Source organism: Lactuca saligna, chromosome 9 (assembly GCF_052625555.1).
Source record: "Lactuca saligna cultivar CGN05327 chromosome 9, ASM5262555v1, whole genome shotgun sequence".
NCBI classification, from domain to species: domain Eukaryota; kingdom Viridiplantae; phylum Streptophyta; class Magnoliopsida; order Asterales; family Asteraceae; genus Lactuca; species Lactuca saligna.
In genome coordinates this window covers 185,228,494-185,256,197 of record NC_136425.1, presented here as the reverse complement: position 1 = coordinate 185,256,197, position 27,704 = coordinate 185,228,494, and the positions used below count along the sequence as shown (strand labels likewise).

At 35.5% G+C, this 27,704-nt stretch overlaps 1 protein-coding gene across 1 annotated transcript; it reads left to right on the top strand.

The window, feature by feature from the left end:
* Positions 1 to 2,454: 2,454 nt before the first annotated feature.
* LOC145018558 (uncharacterized) lies at positions 2,455 to 3,258 on the top strand. Its single transcript, XM_078976438.1, has one exon. The coding sequence runs from the start codon at positions 2,505 to 2,507 to the stop codon at positions 3,015 to 3,017; it is 513 nt and encodes a 170-aa protein (XP_078832564.1). The 5' UTR covers positions 2,455 to 2,504; the 3' UTR covers positions 3,018 to 3,258.
* Positions 3,259 to 27,704: the final 24,446 nt, after the last annotated feature.

Genomic DNA, 27,704 nt, shown 5'->3' with positions numbered 1-27,704 from the left:
TCTATACATAATATTGTTTTCATTTTAGATCCAAAAGCTTATTTTTTTTAACATTTAATTTGTTTTTGTTTAACATTATGTGTGGGAATTTATAGTTCTGGACATCCAGAACAATGGTATTCCGCAGTTGTTTTCAAGTGGCACATCTCATGAAAACCCAAAACACTTCCAATCGACATAACTTTTCCAATTCAAGTCCAAAAAGTTGATTCTTTTGTATTTCATTCTTATTTATTGTGGATCCATATAGGAACAACTAAGATACTTATATAGTGCACTAAAAACCGGATTTCGTAGCCATTTCCTAGTAATTATTTACATGTTCACTTTTCTTCATTTCGCTAATAACTTTCATATATTAACCAAAACTTGCATTTTAAGCAATTTTACATTTTATTTAAGGAAAACCTTAAAAAATAAGGAAAACCTTTTTTATCTTCTTTTCTTTCTGTTTCGTTCATCTTCCGTTCCTTTCCGTCCTTAAGTTGAACTCCGTAACTAGGCTTTAAGGAGGAAAGAGAAGGAAACGAATGATTGATAGTGGAATAAAAGACTAATTTTTAATGAAATCTTTCTTTTCGTTCCTCTCCATTAGGAAAACTCAAGAACACGGCTTTAATCAAAATGGAATCAAGCTGGACATGCCATTATACCTACTACGTATGTATAAACCCTCCCTTGGCAGCTATTCTATTCGACTTATAAAAGGCGCTTCGAGGGTTCACTATTGGTCAACTCGGATTGTTTTTTATTGGTGATATCGATTCTTATACCATTCATAACTTCCTTATTTCAACACCCTAATTATTTTTGTTCTGGGTACTTAATTCTATTAACCGCCTATTGGAACCAGGGTAATACTTAATCAGGTACATAAACTTGATTTCCAAAAAAGTTCCATTTATCATTTCATATATATTTTATTACTCAACCTATTCATGTATCTACCTTCTATACATAATATTGTTTTCATTTTGGTTCCAAAACCTTATTTTTTTAACGTTCTATTTGTTTTTGGCTTAACATTATGTGCGAGCATCAAGATTTCTGATTCCGAACCAAGGTTTTCCGTAGTTTTTTTCAAGTGGTACATCTCATTAAAACCCTTAACACTTCCATTTGACATAACTTTTCTATTTCAAGTCCAAAAAAAGCTGGTTATTTTTTATTTTATTTTATTTTATTTTATTTTATTTTATTTTTTTTGCATTCATTCTTAGTTGATCCATATAGGAACAACTAAATTATTTATACAGTGCACTAGAAACTGGATTTCATTGCCATTTCCTTATAATTGTTCACATGTTCACTTTTCTTCATTTCACTAATAAATTTCTTGTATGAACCAAAAATTGCATTTTAAGCATTCTTACATTTTGCTTAATACTTACAACCTTAGTTTAAGGATTTAAACTCACATCCAAAAACCATTTCTTGTTTACAATTGTTCGTATGCCACATTCTATCTTGTTCCCCTTTCTTGTACCTTGGCATTCCTATATGCCTCTTAAAATTTGGGGTGTTAAATACGTGACCTACATAAGTGTATAATGTCAAAGGGAAGGAAAGTGTCCGGATTATTTAGAATCGTAAAGAAGTAAATGTTTAATTATGGAAAGTTGGCAAGAACCGAATATTTTACTACTCGAATGCTTATAAAAATAAATAATAAATGAGTAAGTAAATGATCAATGCCAATTTAGCAAGTGAGGTGCGGTTTTTCTCTTTTCTTTGGAATCTTGAACTTCTCCAAATTTGGTAGATCTATCAACTAGAATGGTTGGCGGTCTTAGGCCTGCTTGACCGCCGTGCATCACTTTATAAATCAAGCTCCTCGTTAGTTCTAGTTCATAGAAAAAAAAATTGAATTTCTAACGAATGTAAAGTTGGTTGAAGCTTGAATTTTATGTTTTAATTGGTGAAATTTGGGTTTGGAAAAAAATTATTTTACCTGCTTTCCTAAATATTCATATTGGTGCTAGATATATTTTCTTGTGTACCGGCCCAAATTTTAATTGTTTTGGATCGGTCAATAATGTGCACTAGGAAATTAAGTTAAGGTGGATCTTTGAATTCTTATCTTCCAACCAAGTAATAAGGATGTAATTTATTTCATCGAATTGAATTACATAAATTCTGTTTATATTTTCCACTTTTACTATCAATAACTAAAATTTATAACCTACGACTTTTTGCATTATGAAGAACCTACTATGTTTCATTTGTCAAATAAATAAACAAATATGCTTTCTATTAAACCCTCCTAAGGAAAGTCGCCAAGTCTCATCCCCACATTTTCATATCTTAATAAGACAGCTCAACTCTTATGTACAGATGAGAAGTTGAGCTAACACTCCCAAATCTAAGAAATTCCTACCAACTCACGTACTTAACAGTATTCCCAACATCCCACGTCCACTATATAAATCCAAATGAACACATATACCATTTCAAGCCATCTCGAATTAACTTCTTAGTTTCTAATATCTACCTTTTGCAACACCATGGGACGTTCTCACCTAAATTCCATAATCCTGATTCTTGTTTCTGTCAGCTTAGCATCATTTAGCGGGAACATCATTGCTGAGGCACGTAAACTTGCAGAGATCCCTGACCTTCCTAAGCCTGAGCTTCCCGTGTTTCCAAAGCCTGAGCTTCCAGTGCTTCCTAAGCCTGAGCTTCCTGTGATTCCTAAGCCTGAGATTCCCGTACTTCCTAAACCTGAGCTTCCCGTGCTTCCAAAGCCTGAGCTTCCGGTCGTTCCTAAGCCTGAGCTTCCCGTGTTGCTTAAGCCTGAGGTTCCCGTGGTTCCAAAGCCTGAGATTCCTGTTCTTCCAAAGCCTGAGCTTCCCGTGCTTCCAAAGCCTGAGCTACCTGAGGTTCCAAAACCTGATGTTCCTGTAGTTCCAAAGCCTGAGGTTCCTGAGTTTCCAAAGCCCACGTTTCCCGTCATTCCGAAGCCCACATTGCCAGAGTTGCCTAAGGATTTTCCTATCCCTTCCGTTACCCATCCATAAAGTAATGCTTTTTGCCAAGCTAGATGTCTATTGATTCACCTTAAGACTGCTACTTTTAGTACCTAGATCTCTGTCGAATGCTGATGATGTTTGGATGATTATTTATTTGTTTTCAGAGTGATATATATATATATATATATATATATCCTATGGTCATTTATACATGTATTTCATTAAAATATTGATTACAGAATGTGTTTGATTTTTGTATACGAAATGTTGCTGGTAGCAATTAATGTCACGAACCAGGATCCATAAATTAAAGGTATTCAATTTATAAGCTGAAAACAAATCATGAACAGATATCACCCTTTTCTATAATTAATCAATTTGGAAGGAAAAGGAATGGAAAATGAACATTTATTTGTCACTGCACACATTGTTCCTGCAGTGGGATCTATTTCACCATGGTGCATCAGGCCCTTCACTCCACCAAAACACTAAATTTAATCGTCAAATTGAATAGGTTTACAGAATCCGATAAATACTTCAGTCCACAGTTGTGTCAAAAAAACCAAGAGACATATACAAATGTTATCGGCAAGGTAAATGTCCTTATGTGATTCTTCAACTTCAATAGACTTTGGACTCGGTACAATCTAGCCGTGTCTGGGATTGGTATTCTTTTAAATGCTGCGCTTTTCCTGCAGCACCTTGAAGATGATAGTATTTGTTTATCGAATTCCCCATCATCAAAGATCAGTGAGAGGTTGTGGTCAGATGGCATGGCTGCTATGATAAATGTATTTGTCTATACTTTTGGCAATAACATTCACAAGATGCTCAAAACCGACCAAGAGGCATGTTTGAATCAGACTTCACCCACCAATATGACTAAGTTCAGCCTGCCATCTTACTGTCCTTAGCTGATGAGATGATTTATGAAGTCGCAGATGAAGAAAATGTCTCTATGGTTCACACTTGAGAGTCTGTACAAAACAAACTCCTTAACGAACTAATTACTATTGAAGCAACGGTTATTCTCTCTACGAATGAAGAAGGTAATGTTCTTGAAGGACCATTTTGACGTGTTACTCCAAGTTGCCGCAAACCTTATGGAAACACTCTGGATAGCTAATAGTAGGTAAAATATCACTCGCATATGGTGATTTTAAAATGGTCTTAAAATGTAGTTTTCATCCAAAAATGAGAGTTAAAACATGTGCGGATATGCATTTGGTCCGAATTCAAATTTAGTTTAAAGCATAGCGAGGAGATTACAATGGATCTCAAAACATAACTGAAAGTACGATATTACATCTATATCATCTTCTAAATAACCAAGCATCCTTCTTCATCTCTAACACGTCAAAATATAGCATAAGGCATGAGAATACCCGAGTGCAACTCTTCAAGAGTAAAGGATGATGACAGTCATCTATACTTGGAGTTGAACCTCCAAAATAGTTTAAATCAACAAAACATCCCTATACCCTTAAAGCGGGTTCAAGTAATAATATCATTGACTTTTGAAAACATATCAACATATTAGTTTCAAAACATTAGTAAAAATGCAATGCCTATGATCCTAAACCCAATTTCCATGTCCATCCGACAATATACTACAAGGTTTGTACGTCCACATAACATTGTATCGGTTATACAACCCTCCCTACATAACATGGTATCAGTCATACATGGCTTCGTGGCTAGTACACAACCCACCATGTACAACCTTACCAAAATAATAACACACTAGTTGACTTGTGGACCATTGCACATGCCCACTCAAAGGGTATCTAACCACATTATGCATTGTGGTTATTAATATCCATAAATAAAACCACTCAGAACGCATAATAATAGATTTTGGTAGCTTAGAATCACCTAGGGATCACCTACGGATACTCCTTTTAACCGAAAAAACAATTCAGAACGAGATACGAGGAACTAGTTAGTAGTAATTGGTCGGGTTCTATGTTCTTAGTTTACGACTTATTCCACTTCTGTTTTTTCGGTTTCTGGTCCGGTTACGTTTCGAACACTTTCTTAAATGACACAATTCTATAACACCCCATCTTTCAATAACTTCAAATTCATCCCTTGGACTTTGAATTATGTCATGTTTGGCCCTTCGTTTGGAAAGTGTCCGGATTAATTAGAATCGTAAAGAGGTAAATTTTTAATTATGGAAAGTTGGCAAGAACCGAATATTTTACTACTCGAATGCTTATAAAAATAAATAATAAATGAGTAAGTAAATTATCAATGCCAACTTATACTACAAGAATAAACATCTATAGGGACGAAACCTATATGAACGACAAAAGTCGTCCCTATAGATGACCTATAGGGACGGCATGTTGTCTCTATAAGGTTTATAAATAATGTTTGACTTTTTAAGCTATAGTAAGGACACATCACTTCTATAGATAAGGCGGGAACGAAAAATGTTTGGCGCTTTTCTGTAAAACTTATAAGGACGACATATTGTCCCAGAAATAAATAAAATTAAATACATATATATTTTTAGCCCTTTTCCCCTTTGTTCCAGTCTTCTCTCTCGCTCTTTTTGGAGGGTGATTCGTTTCTCCCTGGCACCACATCACCGACTAGGTAACCATGTCCTCTTCTTCTTCTAAACCACCAACATTTCTCTCACTTTCGCAGTTGTCTCGTCCCTTCACCACCCTCAAACTTTCTTCAAATCACATCTACACCTCCTCCAAACCAGGGATTCCGATTCCAATTGACTCATTCTGGATTTTTATTATTTGCTTTCACAGCTTCTCGTGGTCGGAAAATGCGATCGCAACTCCGCTTCACCTTACTCTCTCTTTTAATTTCAGGTTTTTTTTTTCTTTCCTGCTACCTCAGAGAAAGAACAACTTCAGCGCCGGTCCCTACTCCTTCTCTTCTGGCGACCTCTGGTTCAGTCTACTGCTTCCGACGGTCATTCAACTAAGATTGCAGCTTCTCTCCAAAAACTCTCATCTTCTTCAACAGGTATGTCTCCTAATTTTATAATTTTATGATGTATACTTGTTTGATTTCTTCATGTTTTTTGTTGCCGATTTGATCCTTCAAGTGTTTTTATCACTGGAACTGCTCATAGAGTGATTAACATTGACAATAGTGGTGGAGTTCATGAAGTAATAACTACTAAGCCTTGCAATGTTGTTTTGGATACATTAGTGTGCTATCTTAGTTTGTTTGAGTTCACATATCTATCGCATAAGTTTATATTGAAAATATGGCTAAGAACATGTTAATGTAATTGAAATTGGTAGATATTAGATGAAAATTTGGAATATGAACTTATACACAACTGAAAAAGTGCATATCTATGGTTGATAGCTAGTTGAATGATTCTCTTTCAAATAGATAAGTAGTAGTCTTTTTGTTATCTATTTATCAGTTTGAATGATAGGAAGGAGTTAGTGTTTAGTGTTCTATTTTGGAATTTGTGTTTTGTAATTTAGCCAATCTCATATCATAATTTAAGTAAAAACTCTTAATGTCTCTAGAACAGAACTAAAACAATACAATATCATAATTTATCTTTGGGTTAATATAAATTAACTAACGTCTGTATGAAATGCTAACAATATACTGTCTACACTATCATACCTGATACACGTAACAACTTGAGTTAACTACCTAAAAGGACTAACTCGTGCACTAACTATGATTGTGTTGTGAGTTATTTAAATGGTACTCTTGTTTGCATGTCAATTACTTGTTTTGTTTTTTCAGGGTAAAGTATCATGAAGTGTTTATGAAAGGTGATACTGGTATGGAATATTTGTCCTTTTACTCTAATGAAAACCTAATGTTGGAAAGGCTCAAACATACTCAAACTAGAAGACACAAATAGATACATTATTCAAGTGAGTCTTATTAGTATTGCATAAATAATATTTTCTTTGAACTTTAAATGGATATGAATCAAGTTAGTACTAATGCTAAAGACATGATTTTGATGTGTCATTTTTTCCATGTATAGATTATGCGATTATGCTGAGCGTTTTGCAGTTGTGCTAGAAATGGAGACAACCCTGTGGTATATATCTTGACACCTTGAATTTAATTTTTTATGGTCTTTTTGGGTTGGTGTTTTCTTAGTTTATTATGAATGTCGTCTGGATTTTGTTACTAAATAACCATCAATTTACAACTTTTGTTCTTAATCTTGACATGGAAATTGAGATTAATTTGGTAATTCAAACTCTGGAAGAACTAAGACAAACTCTGTGCAGAAAGGAGCAACAGGTTTTTGCTTGAAATACTTTTGTTAATTTGGTCCACATTAATAAGAGACTTTTTTAGTATAACTTTATGTATCTCCAAATGTTACCAAATTTGTAATACTTAATTTTTTTTTTTTTAAAAGCAATTTTTACATGTAGTTAATAAACTAAAAAGTTTCTCTTTGCAAGAAGTTTATAGAGAAGATATGTTAAGGAGAGAAATTGATGACCTCCAAAAACGATATCAGGTATGTGTTCACAGCCTTGTTTCTATAAATAAGGCACTATGTACACATTTTGTTCCTTCTTTTTGTTAGAAAACTAGTCATGTACAATGTTTTAAAAACCAATTTTTTAATTGAACCAGTCGGGTGATGTTTTCCGGTTTAACCGGTTCTATATTTTTATATGTTTTTTAATTATCCTGCATACATTGATTACAAAACTTGTAGTATTACAAATGTAAATAGAATGCAACATATAAAAACAACCATTATAGAAGTCAAAATCAAACAAAGAAGCCCAAAACAAACACAAAAATCCAAGAATGTCTGGTTCAACCCGGTCCATTCCGGTTCAATTCTACCGGTTGAACCGGTTTTTACCAAAGTTGGCCGGTTTAATCCGGTCAGAAAATCATTATAAAACCGGTCCAAATCGAACCGCCCTCACCTCCGGTTCGCGGTTCGACCGGTTCAACCGGCCGGTTCGAACCGGTTTTTAAAACATTGGTCCTGTATGCTTTATCTTTATTTCATATCAGGCAAGTAAGCATAGATGTGAAAAGCTGGTTATGCAATTTCCTGAGTCAACAATACCTCTTTTGAAGCAATGCAGGTTTCTTTTGGTTTGCTACATTGCGCCTTAAGCTTCATTGTTTTTTCACTGACCTTCTTTTGGTAATAGGAAACAACTACTAGAAAATTAGAAGCGTGGGCTGCTATGGAGAGATCACTAAACATTCGGCTTCAGGTCCCATAAATACCATATATCATTTTGATTTTTAGAATTCCCTGATATCTAATGTTTGAGGATGTAGAGGCGAGAGCTATAGCCATAATGAATGATTATCCCAAACATTACCTAGAATAAATGTTCTTGAAGCTCAGTGCTTTGGTTGATTTGATTGAGCCATGAAATAGTCTGTAGCATATTATCCCAAACATAATGTATTTGTTTTTTTCAGCTGCATCTATCGGGACGACATGTCGTCTTTACAGACACGACACCTGGGCATCTACCACCACGACGTATTGTCTTTATAACTGAATCTATTTATAGATGAACCTATAGAGACGACATGTCATCTCTATAGCTTTATCTATCGAGACCAACAACTTATAGCGACAGACCAAAATAGGAGGACATGTCACCTGTAAAGGCTACCAATTGCGACGATATTTTTAGTGACGACTAAAAAGATCTATTGCGACGGGCCTATGGTGACGAGAGCTATAGGGACGACATGTCGTCCCGACACCTATAGGGACGACTTTTGAACCTATAGAGACAACATTTGACGTCCCTATAGGCCACGTTTCTTGTAGGCGGTGCAGTTTTTCACTTTTGTTTGGAATCTTGAACTTCTCCAAATTTGGTTGATCTATCCACCAGAATGGTTGGCGGTATAATCTTAGGCCTGCTTGACCGCCGTGCATCACTTTGTAAATCAAGCTCCTCGTTAGTTCTAGTTCATAGAAAAAAAATTGAATTTCTAACGAATGTAAAGTTGGTTGAAGCTTGAATTTTATGTTTTAATTGGTGAAATTTGGGTTTGGAAAAAAATTATTTTACCTGCTTTCCTAAATATTCATATTGGTGCTAGATATATTTTCTTGTGTACCGGCCCAAATTTTAATTGTTTTGGATCGGTCAATAATGTGCACTAGGAAATTAAGTTAAGGTGGATCTTTGAATTCTTATCTTCCAACCAAGTAATAAGGATGTAATTTATTTCATCGAATTGAATTACATAAATTCTGTTTATATTTTCCACTTTTACTATCAATAACTAAAATTTATAACCTACGACTTTTTGCATTATGAAGAACCTACTATGTTTCATTTGTCAAATAAATAAACAAATATGCTTTCTATTAAACCCTCCTAAGGAAAGTCGCCAAGTCTCATCCCCACATTTTCATATCTTAATAAGACAGCTCAACTCTTATGTACAGATGAGAAGTTGAGCTAACACTCCCAAATCTAAGAAATTCCTACCAACTCACGTACTTAACAGTATTCCCAACATCCCACGTCCACTATATAAATCCAAATGAACACATATACCATTTCAAGCCATCTCGAATTAACTTCTTAGTTTCTAATATCTACCTTTTGCAACACCATGGGACGTTCTCACCTAAATTCCATAATCCTGATTCTTGTTTCTGTCAGCTTAGCATCATTTAGCGGGAACATCATTGCTGAGGCACGTAAACTTGCAGAGATCCCTGACCTTCCTAAGCCTGAGCTTCCCGTGTTTCCAAAGCCTGAGCTTCCAGTGCTTCCTAAGCCTGAGCTTCCTGTGATTCCTAAGCCTGAGATTCCCGTACTTCCTAAACCTGAGCTTCCCGTGCTTCCAAAGCCTGAGCTTCCGGTCGTTCCTAAGCCTGAGCTTCCCGTGTTGCTTAAGCCTGAGGTTCCCGTGGTTCCAAAGCCTGAGATTCCTGTTCTTCCAAAGCCTGAGCTTCCCGTGCTTCCAAAGCCTGAGCTACCTGAGGTTCCAAAACCTGATGTTCCTGTAGTTCCAAAGCCTGAGGTTCCTGAGTTTCCAAAGCCCACGTTTCCCGTCATTCCGAAGCCCACATTGCCAGAGTTGCCTAAGGATTTTCCTATCCCTTCCGTTACCCATCCATAAAGTAATGCTTTTTGCCAAGCTAGATGTCTATTGATTCACCTTAAGACTGCTACTTTTAGTACCTAGATCTCTGTCGAATGCTGATGATGTTTGGATGATTATTTATTTGTTTTCAGAGTGATATATATATATATATATATATATATATATATATATATATATATATATATATCCTATGGTCATTTATACATGTATTTCATTAAAATATTGATTACAGAATGTGTTTGATTTTTGTATACGAAATGTTGCTGGTAGCAATTAATGTCACGAACCAGGATCCATAAATTAAAGGTATTCAATTTATAAGCTGAAAACAAATCATGAACAGATATCACCCTTTTCTATAATTAATCAATTTGGAAGGAAAAGGAATGGAAAATGAACATTTATTTGTCACTGCACACATTGTTCCTGCAGTGGGATCTATTTCACCATGGTGCATCAGGCCCTTCACTCCACCAAAACACTAAATTTAATCGTCAAATTGAATAGGTTTACAGAATCCGATAAATACTTCAGTCCACAGTTGTGTCAAAAAAATCAAGAGACATATACAAATGTTATCGGCAAGGTAAATGTCCTTATGTGATTCTTCAACTTCAATAGACTTTGGACTCGGTACAATCTAGCCGTGTCTGGGATTGGTATTCTTTTAAATGCTGCGCTTTTCCTGCAGCACCTTGAAGATGATAGTATTTGTTTATCGAATTCCCCATCATCAAAGATCAGTGAGAGGTTGTGGTCAGATGGCATGGCTGCTATGATAAATGTATTTGTCTATACTTTTGGCAATAACATTCACAAGATGCTCAAAACCGACCAAGAGGCATGTTTGAATCAGACTTCACCTACCAATATGACTAAGTTCAGCCTGCCATCTTACTGTCCTTGGCTGATGAGATGATTTATGAAGTCGCAGATGAAGAAAATGTCTCTATGGTTCACACTTGAGAGTCTGTACAAGACAAACTCCTTAACGAACTAATTACTATTGAAGCAACGGTTATTCTCTCTACGAATGAAGAAGGTAATGTTCTTGAAGGACCATTTTGACGTGTTACTCCAAGTTGCCGCAAACCTTATGGAAACACTCTGGATAGCCAATAGTAGGTAAAACATCACTCGCATATGGTGATTTTAAAATGGTCTTAAAATATAGTTTTCATCCAAAAATGAGAGTTAAAAGATGTGCGGATATGCATTTGGTCCGAATTCAAATTTAGTTTAAAGCATAGCGAGGATATTACAATGGATCTCAAAACATAACTGAAAGTACGATATTATATCTATATCATCTTCTAAATAACCAAGCTTCCTTCTTCATCTCTCACACGTCAAAATATAGCATAAGGCGTGAGAATGTCTCGTGAGAATACCCGAGTGCAACTCTTCAAGAGTAAAGGATGATGACAATCATCTATACTTGGAGTTGAACCTCCAAAATAGTTTAAATCAACAAAACATCCCAATACCCTTAAAGCGGGTTCAAGTAATATCATTGACTTTTGAAAACATATCAACATATTAGTTTCAAAACATTAGTAGAAATGCAATGCCTATGATCCTAAACCCAATTTCCATGTCCATCCGACAATATACTACAAGGTTTGTACGTCCACATAACATCGTATCGGTTGTACAACCCTCCCTACATAACATGGTATAAGTCATACATGGCTTCGTGGCTAGTACACAACCCACCATGTACAACCTTACCAACATAATAACATACTAGTTGACTTGTGGACCATTGCACATGCCCACTCAAAGGGTATCTAACCACTTTACGCATTGTGGTGATTAATATCCACAAATAAAACCACTCACAACGCATAATAATAGATTTTGGTACCTTGGAGTCAGCTAGGGAAGGGCTTTTGAACCGAAAAACCAATCCGGAACCAGACGCGAACCGGTTGGAACTGGTTAGTCGGTTCTCGGTTCTTAGTTTACGACTTATTCCACTTTTTTTTTTTTTTTGGTTTTGGTCCGGTTCCGTTTCGAACACTTTCTTAAATAGCGCATTTCTTAGTACAACCGAACGATTGGTTAATGTATTCGATCCGATTTCGATTCTTAGTTTATGTCTTATTTGGTTTGTGGGTTTTTCAGGTTCTGGTCCGATTTGTTCCATTTCCGGTCTGATGTGTTCCATATGCGGTCCGGTATACATGCCTAGTGTCACTTCAAGCCCAACCTACCCTAATATGAAATGCACATATAGGATGCTCACAAAATACTTTTAGAAATCATTCAACACAGGTTAATTCGATATCTTTTCAAAATAGGATTTCATGATGCAACAAGTACTATGCAACTCATAGAATCAAGTTTAAGAAAAATGTCAAAGAGTTATATAGTATGTTTATAGTACATGTGCTCGAATAAATTCACCTTAGCTGTATAGACACTACCACTTCATCTGCACTACAATTTTTCTTACACCTCTTCACCTAAGATACACATGTAGACACTTATTAACTTTCAAACTTCATACACAATGACTTTTTTTTAATGTGTCATTGCTATAAACCATTTAAATCTTTATTCTTAATTAATCATTGGTGGTTGTCGAGGCCAACACAAATAATAACCCTAAATATTACACACTAAAATAGTGTATAGCGGTAAAGGGATCGAATCCACGGAGATTGGTTCAATTTATGACTCTATGAAAAATCTCTTTGCAAAAATACTTGTAAAATGACAACAAAAATAAAATGGGGGGTTTTGGTGTTTTGAAATACTTGAAACAAACTAGAATTAACTATGATTTAAATAGACAAATGCAACAAAAATAAGAGTTTGATGTAAAATCAATAAGGGAGAGATGGTTGACTTAAAGTTTCCTCACTTTGACTATTGATGAACATATCATTAGAATCCAATGGTGCAATACTTTGATTTAAATCCTTAATTTGTCTATAGTAATCCAAGGAGCTTGAGATTACCTAGACTTTTCCTAATTGTTTAACTGGCTAGAGAAGCTCATAACAATTTCCTTAGTCAAAGTCACTAATTCCAAATAGAATGTAATTAGTGAAAGTCAACTAGCATTAAGAACTAAAAAGTCACAAAATCCAAGAGGGGTCAAATGCTTTCTCCACCATGTTGGAGGAAATGTTTTTATGATTGTGTGAAGCAAAAACAACACAAAAATCATTTGTTGCTTGCTAATTTGAGGATCCTTTACTTAATCAAGAAATTAGCCAACTAATCACCACAAACACATTTAAACTCATGAACTAAAACATACAAGTAATGATAAGATGTTAAAACACCAAACATTCCCATAAAGATTCAAGAACATGTTCATGGATTCTTCAACTTCAAAAGACTTTGGACTCGGTACAATCTAGCTGTGTCTGGGATTGGTATTATTTTAACTGCTGCACTTTTCCTGCAGCACCGTGAAGATGATAGTATTTGTTTATCGAATTCCCCATCATCAAAGATCAGTGAGATCTTGTGGTCAGATGGCATGGCTGCTATGATAAATTTATTTGTCTATACTTTTGGCAATAACATTCACAAGATGCTCAAAACCGACCAAGAGGCATGTTTGAATCAGACTTCACCTACCAATATGACTAAGTTCAGCCTGCCATCTTACTGTCCTTAGCTGATGAGATGATTTATGAAGTCGCAGATGAAGAAAATGTCTCTATAGTTCACACTTGAGAGTCTGTACAACACAAACGCCATAACGAACAAATTACTATTGAAGCAACGGTTATTCTCTCTACGAATGAAGAAGGCAATGTTCTTGAAGGACCATTTTGACGTGTTACTCCAAGTTGCCGCAAACCTTATGTAAACACTCTGGATAGCCAATAGTAGGTAAAATATCACTCGCATATGGTGATTTTAAAATGGTCTTAAAATGTAGTTTTCATCCAAAAATGAGAGTTTATGTTGTTAAAACATGTGTGGATATGCATTTGGTCCGAATTCAAATTTAGTTTAAAGCATAGCGAGGATATTACAATGGATCTCAAAACATAACTGAAAGTACGATGTTACATCTATATCATCTTCTAAATAACCAAGCATCCTTCTTCATCTCTAACACGTCAAAATATAGCATAAGACGTGAGAATGTCTCGTGAGAATACCCGGGTGCAACTCTTCAAGAGTAAGGGATAGTGATAATCATCTATACTTGGAGTTGAACCTCGAAAATACTTGAAATCAACAAAACATCCCAATACCCTTAAAGCGGATTCAAGTAATATCATTGACTTTTGAAAACATATCAACATATTAGTTTCACAACATTAGTAGAAATGCAATGACTATGACCCTAAACCCAATTTCCATGTCCATCCGACAATATACTACAAGGTTTGTACGTCCACATAACATCGTATCGGTTATACAACCCTCCCTACATAACATGGTATCGGTCATACATGGCTTCGTGGCTAGTACACAACCCACCATGTACAACCTGTTGGATTAGTGTCTAAGTCCATAACTATTTTGGTATGTACTTGACCCGATGGTGCATGGTCCTTTTGGGTTGCCTTCACCAAAGAAACTTGATTGGAGAAATGAATAAAGAGAGAGAGGATAATATGATTTATTAATATGTTATAAGAATAATATATTAAAGGAGAAATCATATTTGTTTAATTAATATTGGTCAATAATTAATTAAGAATTAGTTTTGTGATCAAATGTAATTAATTAAACTAGAGGGGCTGATTTGTAATTATGTGATAGTTACAAAATAAGGTAAGGATTACCTTATATATATGGTGAACGAATTTGAGATGTAAATCCCTTAGAATTCGAGTATGATAAGGATTCAAGGATTATCTTATTGGTTGCTTAATGGATAATCAACTAGATAAGGATAATGACTGAAACCCTATCTCTACACCTATATAAACACCCCTAGGGCTATGAATTCGTGTATCCCTTCCCAAGAGGTCCTAGATACGAATTCTAACCTCTCACTTCTCTCTTTATACCTTCTCCATTTGCTTATGGTGTTTGTAAGCCATTAGAGGAGTGACACTTGCGACTCTAAGCCTTCCAAAGCCAATTCAAGGAGGAATTGGAATTGTTATTGCTACATAACAATCAAGGTATGTTCTTAAACCTAATTACATATTAATATGATTACTTGTATGCTAGAATTAGGGTTTATAGTCTTGGATTCAAAGCATGTACAATAGAGAAACCTAGATCCAAGCATTAGGGTTTGTATGAGCACATAGGATGTCTTATGACCAAAACCCATCAGTGGTATCAGAGCCTTGATTGGTTTCTATTGTATTGATGCATATTTGATCGTAATAAGCACTGAAAATCGATTTTTTGAGTTTATGAATGTTTGACTCGCCGAGTCACTTGGTGAACTCGCCGAGTCAGCTGTACTCGACGAGTCCAGGTCCAGACTCGACGAGTCAAAGGGTCTGACAGCTCAGATTCGCGATTTTCTTCCTGTTTTGGTTTTGGATAATTACCATAAACTTGTTTTTGTGATAAAATCCGAATTTTTTCATTATTATGTGATTATCCTTACCAAAATAGAAGATAATTGTCAAAATTTAGATAATCACTTGTTTTATTAGATAAAGTTTGATTATTTGTAATTTAGATTTGAATTATCTTATGAAATAGTTTCAATTTATCCCTTTAGGTTTTATAGTTTAAATTTGAACCCCAAAAGTTTTGTTGTTTTGAAATTTAAATAGTTAAAACCCTAATGTTTTGAAATGTTTCAAAACTTGCCCTCAAGTTTTGGAATTTAAAGTTGATTAAAAGGTTAATTAGAAATGTTAAATTCTAAAACTCTAGTAATGTTTTGAAAAAGTTCAAATCACACCCTTATGGTTTTATTAATTAATTAAGGTGTATAATTAAAAGAGATTTAATAAATCCATAAAAGTTTAGGTTAACCTTTTAATTGAATTAAAAGTGTAATTGTTAAAGTTAACCATATAGTATTTTAAAAGTATAAAGTACACCCTATACTATATATAACATTAAAAGTCTAACATTATATATATGTATAAGTAAAAGTCAGTCTTACCGTTAGTAGGCCTCATTCACGAAGCTGGTCTATAAGGGGTGTTTAAGGAAATTGCCTATAAAATGGCGATTGAATGGGTATCCACTCTTACCCACCGCACTCTTGACTAGTGGAGGGTCGTTAGCCGAATGGGTAGGATAGGACGAAACCTTCCATTATAAGTATAATGAAATACCAAGTAACTAAATGTTTTTCAAATTCCCAATCTTAGTTACTTAGGCAAAAGTGAATCGATGCAATTCCATGAAATTACACTTTGTGCCCTTGCGAAGACGTTAGTGGAGCGTGTGTGGTTTACCGGCACACTAAATGGTTCTAAGCAAAGGTAGCAAAGGGTGACTCAATGTTTATCATAGTTCGGTGGAGTGTGTGTGGTTTACCGGCACATCGAATAGGTGATTGTAACATGTGAGGGCACCATGTAGTTTGCATGGTTATTCACACCCGCTTTGTGATCCTCGGCATCCCAGTCACAAACTAGAGGGGCATATCGAGATTTAAACATGCCATTGAAATGTTCAATGAATCTCAAAGGATCTAGGAGTTTTCATAGATTTAAAACTTAAATTTCTTTTTCGTTTCTCATGGTGAAAACTAGTGAATCGTCATTCACTTACCTTCAAATGTTCTGCGATTTGGGTTACGGCATCCCTCTCCCGAGTTGTAGGATATTGTGTTGGGTCCTAGCCTTGGAATTTCATTTGGGTGATTTACCAAGGACTCAATCAATCAACTGACTTGAATTCGTTTTTCTCCCGATGTCAAAGTTCGACAACTATGGTCTTCTCAAGTCCCGTGGAACAAGCATTCCACATGAAGATGATATTCCACGATTCGATCGAGGAACAAGAAATCATGCTTCACTTCCTCCTCCTCCTCTAATTATTCTCCCTAACCCGCAAGATTGTAAAATTGAAAAGTTCAATATCACTCAAGCCCTTTTGGCAAGTAAACATAAAGAAGGAAAGTCGGTGTGTGCACACGTCCTAGGGATGAAGTCGCACATTGATAGACTAAGAATGATAGGATCCATTATTAGTGAAGAGATGGCTGTTGATTGGGTTCTTCAATCACTTCCTAACTCATATAGTGAGTTCGTAAGAGAGTACTATATGATGAACCGCGACGTGACCCTTATAGATCTCACCTATATGCTTATTGCTGCTGAATCAGCAATGGTTTGGCGCAATAGAAAAGCAAAGTTGATTGGTGAATCTGCCTTCGAGACCTCTGTGGATATAGACAATGGCAATGAAAGACATGCAATGATCGAAAAGTTTGATCATAAGAGAAAGGCGATGTCTGAAGTAGTTCCATGTGTTGTTCCAAAAAGAGTCAATTTGCTTTTATTGCCAAGAGAAGGGGCATTGGAGACGAAGCTGCCCTATTTACCTAAGAGATCTAAGAGATGGGAGAGTCGAAACGTATGGCTCTAATTTAGGTAAAATCCATTGACTAACTCTTTTAAGCTTCATTCTAGGTTCTGAATACATAATGTGATAAGATTACAATTGATGTTTAGAAGGATCAAAGAAAAGAAAAGAAGCTTAAGGGAAGAAGTGAGCAGAATCTAACCGTGAAGGAATGGATTTCGATTGCGTTTCTCGAAGATTAGATTCTTGAGCTACTACTTAGAGTTAGAATTAGATTGCTAAGAAAGATGTATTTGCATAAGTTTTTCAATGAGTTGCATTGTGAAGGACAAATTTTTCCGCAATAAAATAAATTTTGATTTTAAATTTTATTTATTTATCCTTACAATGGCGTGTATGAAAAATTGATGTTAAAATTATTAGCAATAATGGATTTGTTTCTTATTGTGTTATGGAAAGTCAAGAATTTACCAAATAGGGAGAGTTTCTCATCGCCCAAGTTTCAATTGGACAGAAACTTGGAATCATGCAACTTGGTTGCATGATGAATGAGAAATTTCATATTTGATAATTAGACTAATTCGTTGACAAAGTGTCAAGTGAAGGACTAGGAGATCGAGTACACAAAGTTGTGTGTTGATCAAGTTCACCATAAGAGTAACAAAGATATTCGTCATCATTTACTAAAGGTTTAGTAAATATGATTATACTTACAAGATTAAGTGTAATTTTGAATTGATTAAAGGGTTTAGATCAATAGCAAAACGAATAAGAAGAATCAAATAGGCAGAAAGATAAGAGTTTCTCCATTCTAAGAAGAAGGGAGAGTGGCTTTTATGCTTTATGATAGGTCTTAATGATTAAGAACCATATCTCAATTGATCCTCTAAGTGAGTCTTGGTACAATTGTATGTCCAAGAAGAGGAATCAAAGATTGATGAAATGGTCAAATCAAGAAGACAATCATACTTTGTTCAAATAACAAGTATTAAAGTTAAGATTGTGACAATGAGTAAAAAGTATTAAAGGTTTATAACATTCATCAAATGTGGAAAGTTGTGATGTCTTGGATAAGACAAAGACCAACTATGACCAATTTATGAAGTGTTTTGATACAAGCTACAATAACTCTTGAAAATTTGTTTGTCAAGAAATGTTTATTGACAAAAGAATCTTATATGTCAAGGAGTCAGTGGGAGTCTTAATGGTCTCGAAAAGTTTCAAGAACAAATCAAATAAACCTTATCGATCATCACTAGCACACGAGTTGAGGTTTACAACCTATCGTAAAGACATTATTTTGTTTCTGTGCCAATCCAATCGAGTTAATTATGCATGTGAGTCCTATGAGTTCTCATTTGAATGCGTAAAAGGCAAGGACCTTGATCAATGAAAGGTACATTGATAGGAAAAAGGTAAGATGCTTAACTACTTGGAAGACGTGGTGGGCAGCTGTGCTACCATAAGGCAAGAAATCAAGATTAAGAAAGTTCGATCCATATGAGTTTGAATTTGTCGTAAACTTTGGTTTTAACAAATTCGCATGGATAGGAACACATACACCGTTTAAATCTAAGTGTCATAAGATTTCCTCCTTCATGAAAATGATTGTGAGAAAATGCTTTCACTAAGAAAGATTTTAAAAGATAGTGATTGTAAAATTGCATTCTCAAATTCGATCATGGTTACGGCATCCCTTTCCATAATTTGAATTGTGAGGTTTGGCAATTAGTCTTAATTGTTAAGACACACATATGAACTATCTAAGGCAAAAGTGTATAAGTTCAAGAAGCCTTGATAAAAGATTATCAAAGCACTAAGTATTAGAAACATGAACTTAAGAAATTCAATAAGTATTGTTTTTCTGAAAGTTAAGATGTTTATGAATACATGTCGAAGCTAGTGGGAGCATAAGTGTTATGTTTTATAATAATCATCATGATAGTGGGAGCATAAATGTTATGATTGTATGATTATTAAGGCACGTATTGCATAGTTGGCAATATTAATTATAGAAAACAAGAGTCATACTTTGCAAAGTTGTAAGAGTTGAAAGGTTGTTTTGCTATAATTAAGGGAGAGAATATTATGCTTCATTTCAAATCTAAAGGATTAGGTTGTGGAATGTTAATAAATTTAGTCAAAGGTACATAGTGTGTTCTTAAAATTTCGATTGTGATTACGGCATTCCTCTTCGCAATTCGAATTTTGAGAACATAGCAAATAAAACATTGTGCATCATGTCCCTTACGCTTCGGGTATAGGATCGATTGCAAATGCTTTAATGTTTGACCATTCTAAAATTTTCCAAATGTCTAGTGCATTTAGAGGGAAAAAGGACTAGAATTGGTTTTGACTAAAATAATTAAACAACTATCAAAGGACAATCCAAAGTTCGACGAGGATTGGTCGCTTGCGAGTAGTTGGAAGTATAGTATTGGAAATTATGGAAGTGTTTCCATATTGGATGGACGATATCGACATCATTACGAATAGATAAGATTCTATTAAGAATGAGTTGTCATATAGAAAACATGGAAGTGTGTCCATGTTGGGAAGTAAAATCTATGTCTAGATTAGAAACTTTATGCGAAAGGATGTTCAAAGGAATGTACTTTGAGTGAGAGACATCATATCTAAGGAATTGTCTTGTAACAATCTCCGATAGAGGAATTTGTAATATCATTGGCAATAGTCTTTGAGACTTTGGTGCAGTGACATTACAAAAGGATCGTTGCATAAAGTGTTAGAATCTAGTATATTCTATAAGTAACAAGAATTTGACATTCTTACACTTAAGAAAATGGATTTGGTGTTGTAAAATGAGAATGATTGGAAATGTGTTCAATTTGTCTATTTCGCAAAAGTAAGAACCATAGGTAAACATTGTGTGCATACTAGGAGCATGGGACAAGTGTTGGAATTAAAATGCGAAGTTGATTACCCGAAACGACAAATAATGAGTAATCGATATGGTGATAAATAAAACGTGTTTTGTTTATACTCAAAGGTTTGAGGCCATATGGGATTAGTATTATTCTTGTGTTTCACCTTGCATGTTTTGACTTCCAGAATAATTGAGCTTATTAAGAATAATCGAATTATTTAAACGGGCCACAGTCGTTCATATGTTGGAAGTAGATATGAATGAAGACTGTCGTGAATTGGTGTGTGGATTGTCTAGAAGAGTATTAGACATAAGCAAATGTTTGCTGCAACGTTCATGAGTGCTTATGAATATGATTTGAGCATTGGATTAAACCCACGCTCACTTGGATCACTCCATGAATTGTATTACGAGTGATTGGTGAGACGATAACATCTTATATTCTTGAAACCGAGATGTGTGAGTTGTATCTTGCGAATCGGTTGCACATTGATAATATGTAAACGCACCAGTAACTTGGTGTTATAAAACATATTGTTGTGTGTAATTCGGTGAGTGAGTGCAAGCGAGCATTGTATCAAAGTTTATCCGTTCCTTTTATCCAAGGTAGGATAAAAGCGATATCTTTGGGCCCCTCGATGGTTTAGTGATGACATACGTAAATGCTCGGCCGGGCTAGGGCTAATTTGATTTGTTCACTTAGTCTGTTGTCATAAATCGGAAATCGAGAAGTAGTACAAAGAGAATGATTAGAAATCATATCTCATACGATATCTAGAATGGAGGAATATATGATCCCTTATCTAAGGACACGCATATCTGATATGATCAGAGTTGACAACGGCTTTGGAAAGCTACGATTGCAGATCGGGATCTGAAGTCATACGCAGAATAGTTGTTAGACTTATCCAAGTGGGAGACTGTTGGATTAGTGTCTAAGTCCATAACTATTTTGGTATGTACTTGACCCGATGGTGCATGGTCCTTTTGGGTTGCCTTCACCAAAGCAACTTGATTGGAGAAATGAATAAAGAGAGAGAGGATAATATGATTTATTAATATGTTATAAGAATAATATATTAAAGGAGAAATCATATTTGTTTAATTAATATTGGTCAATAATTAATTAAGAATTAGTTTTGTGATCAAATGTAATTAATTAAACTAGAGGGGCTGATTTGTAATTATGTGATAGTTACAAAATAAGGTAAGGATTACCTTATATATATGGTGAACGAATTTGAGGTGTAAATCCCTTAGAATTCGAGTATGATAAGGATTCAAGGATTATCTTATTGGTTGCTTAATGGATAATCAACTAGATAAGGATAATGACTGAAACCCTATCTCTACACCTATATAAACACCCCTAGGGCTATGAATTCGTGTATCCCTTCCCAAGAGGTCCTAGATACGAATTCTAACCTCTCACTTCTCTCTTTATACCTTCTCCATTTGCTTATGGTGTTTGTAAGCCATTAGAGGAGTGACACTTGTGACTCTAAGCCTTCCAAAGCCAATTCAAGGAGGAATTGGAATTGTTATTGCTACATAACAATCAAGGTATGTTCTTAAACCTAATTACATATTAATATGATTACTTGTATGCTAGAATTAGGGTTTATAGTCTTGGATTCAAAGCATGTACAATAGAGAAACCTAGATCCAAGCATTAGGGTTTGTATGAGCACATAGGATGTCTTATGACCAAAACCCATCACAACCTTACCAACATATTAACATACGAGTTGACTTGTGGAGCATTTCACATGCCCACTCAAAGGGTATCTAACCACTTTACGCATTGTGGTGATTAATATCCATAAATAAAACCACTCACAACGCATAATAATAGATTTTGGTACTATGGAGTCACCTAGGGATCACTTAGGGATGGGATTTTTTACCGAAAAAATAATTTGGAACGAGATACGAACCTGTTGGGACTGGTTTGTAGTAATCGGTCGGGTTCTCTGTTCTTAGTTTACGACTTATTCCACTTATGTTTCTTCAGTTACTGGTCCAGTTCTGTTTCGAACACTTTCTTAAATGGCACATTTCTATAACACCCCATCTTTCAATAACTTCAAATTCATCCCTTGGAGTTTGAGTTATGTCATGTTTGGCCCTTGGTTTGGAAAGAAGTGGCAAAATTGTAATTTTGGAAACTTGAGTAGTACGTTAGGTGTACATGTGAGTACGCTAAGCGTAGTAGGGCGTGCCCTGGTACACTGGGTATACACATATGTACGTTGCGCGTACGAGTGCCAGCGTGAAACCTTAACTTTTAGGGTTTGTGTAGTATTTAAGCACCTTACGGACCATTTCCTCTCATCTTTTCCAGCCTCCAAGCCTTTGATCCGTTTTTAGCAAACCCTAATCCATAAGAGAGAGTTTTGGAGCCTAAAGTGTGTTGGTGGTGTGATTGAATGAGAAGAAAGAGCATCAAGGAGTCGAGGAAGTAATCAAGCTTGTAGATCTAAGGTTGTCACCATCTCGGGGAGCTTTAGAAGGTATAAAGCTTCTACCTTTATGCTTGATTTGTGAAGATCTTGTTTTGGTCACTTTTTGGTATCCTTCTTCTCCCAAGAGTCCCAATATTGTGCATGCTTTTCTTTGGTCGACTTAAGTTGTCCTTTCAGACCTTAGGATGGGTCCTAAGACATAAAAATGAGGTCCCTTGAGCTAGTTTGGTCCCTAGTTCTTCGTAGAGGTCTTAATGGGTTAAAACCATGTATTAATCCCTTTTTAGTTGACCATAAGTCTTAAAGTTTGATACTTTATGGTTCCATAGGACATTTGAGTAGTCGATCTGACGTTTGAGCTCAAGTGCTTAATCCATTAAGCACTTCTGGAAGGTTTAAGTTTCGCATGAGTACACCCCGTGTAAGCTTCTCTATGCCCCGCGTTCCGAGTCAATCCCGCGTAATGGGTTAATGCAAGGCAATGTACGCCCAGCATACCGAATGGCTACGCCCCGCATAGGTCCCTTATTTGGATTTCGGATTTTGGGCTTCGAGTATTGGGCCATCTTTTGGGCTTTGATACTTGGGCCCTAATGGACTGAGTGGATAAGTGTGCTTTGGGGCTATGTAGAGGATCAGACCTTTGGACAAGTCCAATAAGGAGTTGGGCCCAATTTGGAAAATTGTGCCAAGTGTAGGCTTGAAGGGGCTTGGGCCTTTGGATCAAGATTTGGGTTTGGCCTACATTGGGTTGTGATTGACCATCTGGGATTTTGTGGTTTGGTCTTTTAGCTTGCTAGATCTTCTTGAGTGAATTCCATTAGGCCCAAGTTGGAAAATTGGGCCACAATTAGGCTAAGAGTTTATTTTAATATTGGACCTTTTGTCATCTGGTTTGGTCCTTAGCTTTGGGCCAAGTTTGAGGAAGGGTAAAAAGGCCTTTTACCATGTTTATTGGACTCATTATATGGGTCAGTGGCTAGATGCTAATGATTTTCATTTTGGTATCTTCTAGCGGAACCGCAGCTAGAGGCTATTCATGGAATCAGCTATTGTTGGAGTGTTGTCTTGATGATGTTGGTTCAGGATCCGGCAGTCAGCGATCGGGCATCGTCTGTATGTTTCAGCAACACGAGGTGAGTTTTCCTCACTGTACTAACAGGTTCGAAGGCACTAATGTTGTCCCTCTGGTTGATATCCTAAGATTGTTGATATGCCAAGTACGGAAGAGATATGCATGAGCATGCTAGTTATGGATATGATAGTCTGGTAGATCTGTAGGATTGCCTGTGATATTGTCTGATTATCTGTATAGGATATTATTTGTTATATGTTTCACATATTGTACGGATTGGGTTGAGGGTGTACTGCTTTATGTTGTAGCCAACAAACCCTCAAGTATTCTAGATATGAATTGAGGGCCAGGGAGTACATGCCAGACTCATACTAAGGGCACCTTAGCATTCCAGATACGAGTTGAGGATCAAGTGGTATGCCAGAATAGTACTAAGGCTTGAGGGTATTGGAGCGATCCAGATATGAGCTGAAGGTCGGGAAGGGCATGTCTGACTCATAATGAGTGCTCATGGGCATTCCAGATACGAGCTGAGGGCTGGGTAGGGCATGCTAGACTCGTACTGTGGATCGGGGAGCAAGACAAACATAACCTGTGGGCCTAGGGGGCAAGCCAAACTTTTGATGTGGGTTCAGGGGTAATACAGTACATTAGTTGTGGACCCATTATATGTTGTTATTTGTATGGTGGAACTAAACAAGCTTTGTGATTATGGTTTCAGTTTATTGTTTCAGGTACTTCAGATGTTTTGGTAAGGCGAAGGCATGACCGTGCACATCCTTGTGTTTTGGACTTATGGTTTCTAGAAAAATCTGATAATGTGAATGTTTTGAAAACAATGTGTAAATGATTCCGAATTTAAGTAAATGTTTTGGAAACAACGGTGTTGTAAACACCTCTATAGAAAAGGGATGTTTTGGAAAGTTTGAATTTTACTGGAATTTTAAGGATGTTACAGGTTGGTATTAGAACGTTGGTTTGAGTTAAATGAGGAACACTCATGTGAATCCAGGCTGAAACTAAGGAAAAAGGGTTTTTAAAACAAATTTTCAAATGGTTTTCAAAATAATCAAAGAGGATGCAATGTGTACGATCGGCCGGAGTCACTAAGTAGACCCCAAATTACCACAAAATTATCTGAGCTTATGATATGTTATGATATTTTAAAACATCATGCTAGGGATAGGCTAGGGATTTTCAGGAATTGCATGATATAATTGTCTGATTATTTGATGTCTGATAGCATAGGGTCTTCCTTATTTGAAATTGACATCATTACTGCTTAGTGTATGCATCACGGTTGTATATAACTATGATCTTATAGCATGAGAATGCTTAGTTTGGCCTTATTTCCTATTCATGTCTGATGAAGGGTTTAGGGTAGGATCTAATATTCGAAAGTCTATAGGTCTAGTGTCACTCAATTGGAAAATTAGTAAACATATAATTTTTTAAAATGCTTAAGTTTATGGCACACAAAATAACATGTGTTGTAATTGTGTGTCATTATAGACAATGTTATAAAGGAAGATGACATGCATTTAAGGTATCATAAAATTCATGTCATAAGTTTATGACATACAAATGCATGTCATCTTCCCTACCTAAAAAAATGAAACACCTTTTTTTTATCTTCTTTTCTTTCTATTTCTTTCAACTTTCTTTCCTTTCCTTCCTTCAGTGGAACTCGGTAACTAGGCTTTAAGGAAGGAAAGGAAAGGAAACAGAGGATCGGCAGGGGAAGAAAATACTATTTCTTTCATGAAATATTTCCTCTCGGTCCTTTTTGGGTTGAAAATTAGGGATAGGGAATGGAAGGAAAGGCAACCTCCCTTTCTTTCTGTTCCTCTCCCATAAAAAAGAACTCTAGAACATGGCGTTAATCAAAATGGAGTCAAGCTCGACATGTCATCATACCCACTATGTCTGTGTGAGTCCTCCCTTGGCTGCTATTAAATCTTTGAAAGGAACTTAGGGGTTCGGTATTGGTCAACTCGGACCAGATAAAAATTCTTGTTCCATGTATAACTTCTTAGTTCAATATTTCAAATATTTTCAAACTGGGTATCCAATTGTATTAACCGCCTATTGAACCTGGATAATACTATAAACATGTACATATACTCAATTGCCAAGGAAATTTCCATGTAGCATTTCATATAGTTTTTATTTCTCAACCAATTCATATATCTACATTCTATACATAATATTGTTTTCATTTTAGATCCAAAAGCTTATTTTTTTTTAACATTTAATTTGTTTTTGTTTAACATTATGTGTGGGAATTTATAGTTCTAGACATCCAGAACAATGGTATTCCGCAGTTGTTTTCAAGTGGCACATCTCATGAAAACCCAAAACACTTCCAATCGACATAACTTTTCCAATTCAAGTCCAAAAAGTTGATTCTTTTGTATTTCATTCTTATTTATCGTGGATCCATATAGGAACAACTAAGATACTTATATAGTGCACTAAAAACCGGATTTCGTAGCCATTTCCTAGTAATTATTTACATGTTCACTTTTCTTCATTTCGCTAATAACTTTCATATATTAACCAAAACTTGCATTTTAAGCAATTTTACATTTTATTTAAGGAAAACCTTAAAAAATAAGGAAAACCTTTTTTATCTTCTTTTCTTTCTGTTTCGTTCATCTTCCGTTCCTTTCCGTCCTTAAGTTGAACTCCGTAACTAGGCTTTAAGGAGGAAAGAGAAGGAAACGAATGATTGATAGTGGAATAAAAGACTAATTTTTAATGAAATCTTTCTTTTCGTTCCTCTCCATTAGGAAAACTCAAGAACACGGCTTTAATCAAAATGGAATCAAGCTGGACATGCCATTATACCTACTACGTATGTATAAACCCTCCCTCGGCAGCTATTCTATTGGACTTATAAAAGGCGCTTCGAGGGTTCACTATTGGTCAACTCGGATTGTTTTTTATTGGTGATACCGATTCTTATACCATTCATAACTTCCTTATTTCAACACCCTAATTATTTTTGTTCTGGGTACTTAATTCTATTAACCGCCTATTGGAACCAGGGTAATACTTAATCAGGTACATAAACTTGATTTCCAAAAAAGTTCCATTTATCATTTCATATATATTTTATTACTCAACCTATTCATGTATCTACCTTCTATACATAATATTGTTTTCATTTTAGTTCCAAAACCTTATTTTTTTTAACGTTCTATTTGTTTTTGGCTTAACATTATGTGCGAGCATCAAGATTTCTGATTCCGAACCAAGGTTTTCCGTAGTTTTTTTCAAGTGGTACATCTCATTAAAACCCTTAACACTTCCATTTGACATAACTTTTCTATTTCAAGTCCAAAAAAAGCTGGTTATTTTTTATTTTATTTTATTTTTTTGCATTCATTCTTAGTTGATCCATATAGGAACAACTAAATTATTTATACAGTGCACTAGAAACTGGATTTCATTGCCATTTCCTTATAATTGTTCACATGTTCACTTTTCTTCATTTCACTAATAAATTTCTTGTATGAACCAAAAATTGCATTTTAAGCATTCTTACATTTTGCTTAATACTTACAACCTTAGTTTAAGGATTTAAACTCACATCCAAAAACCATTTCTTGTTTACAATTGTTCGTATGCCACATTCTATCTTGTTCCCCTTTCATGTACCTTGGCATTCCTATATGCCTCTTAAAATTTGGGGTGTTAAATACGTGACCTACATAAGTGTATAATGTCAAAGGGAAGGAAAGTGTCCGGATTATTTAGAATCGTAAAGAAGTAAATGTTTAATTATGGAA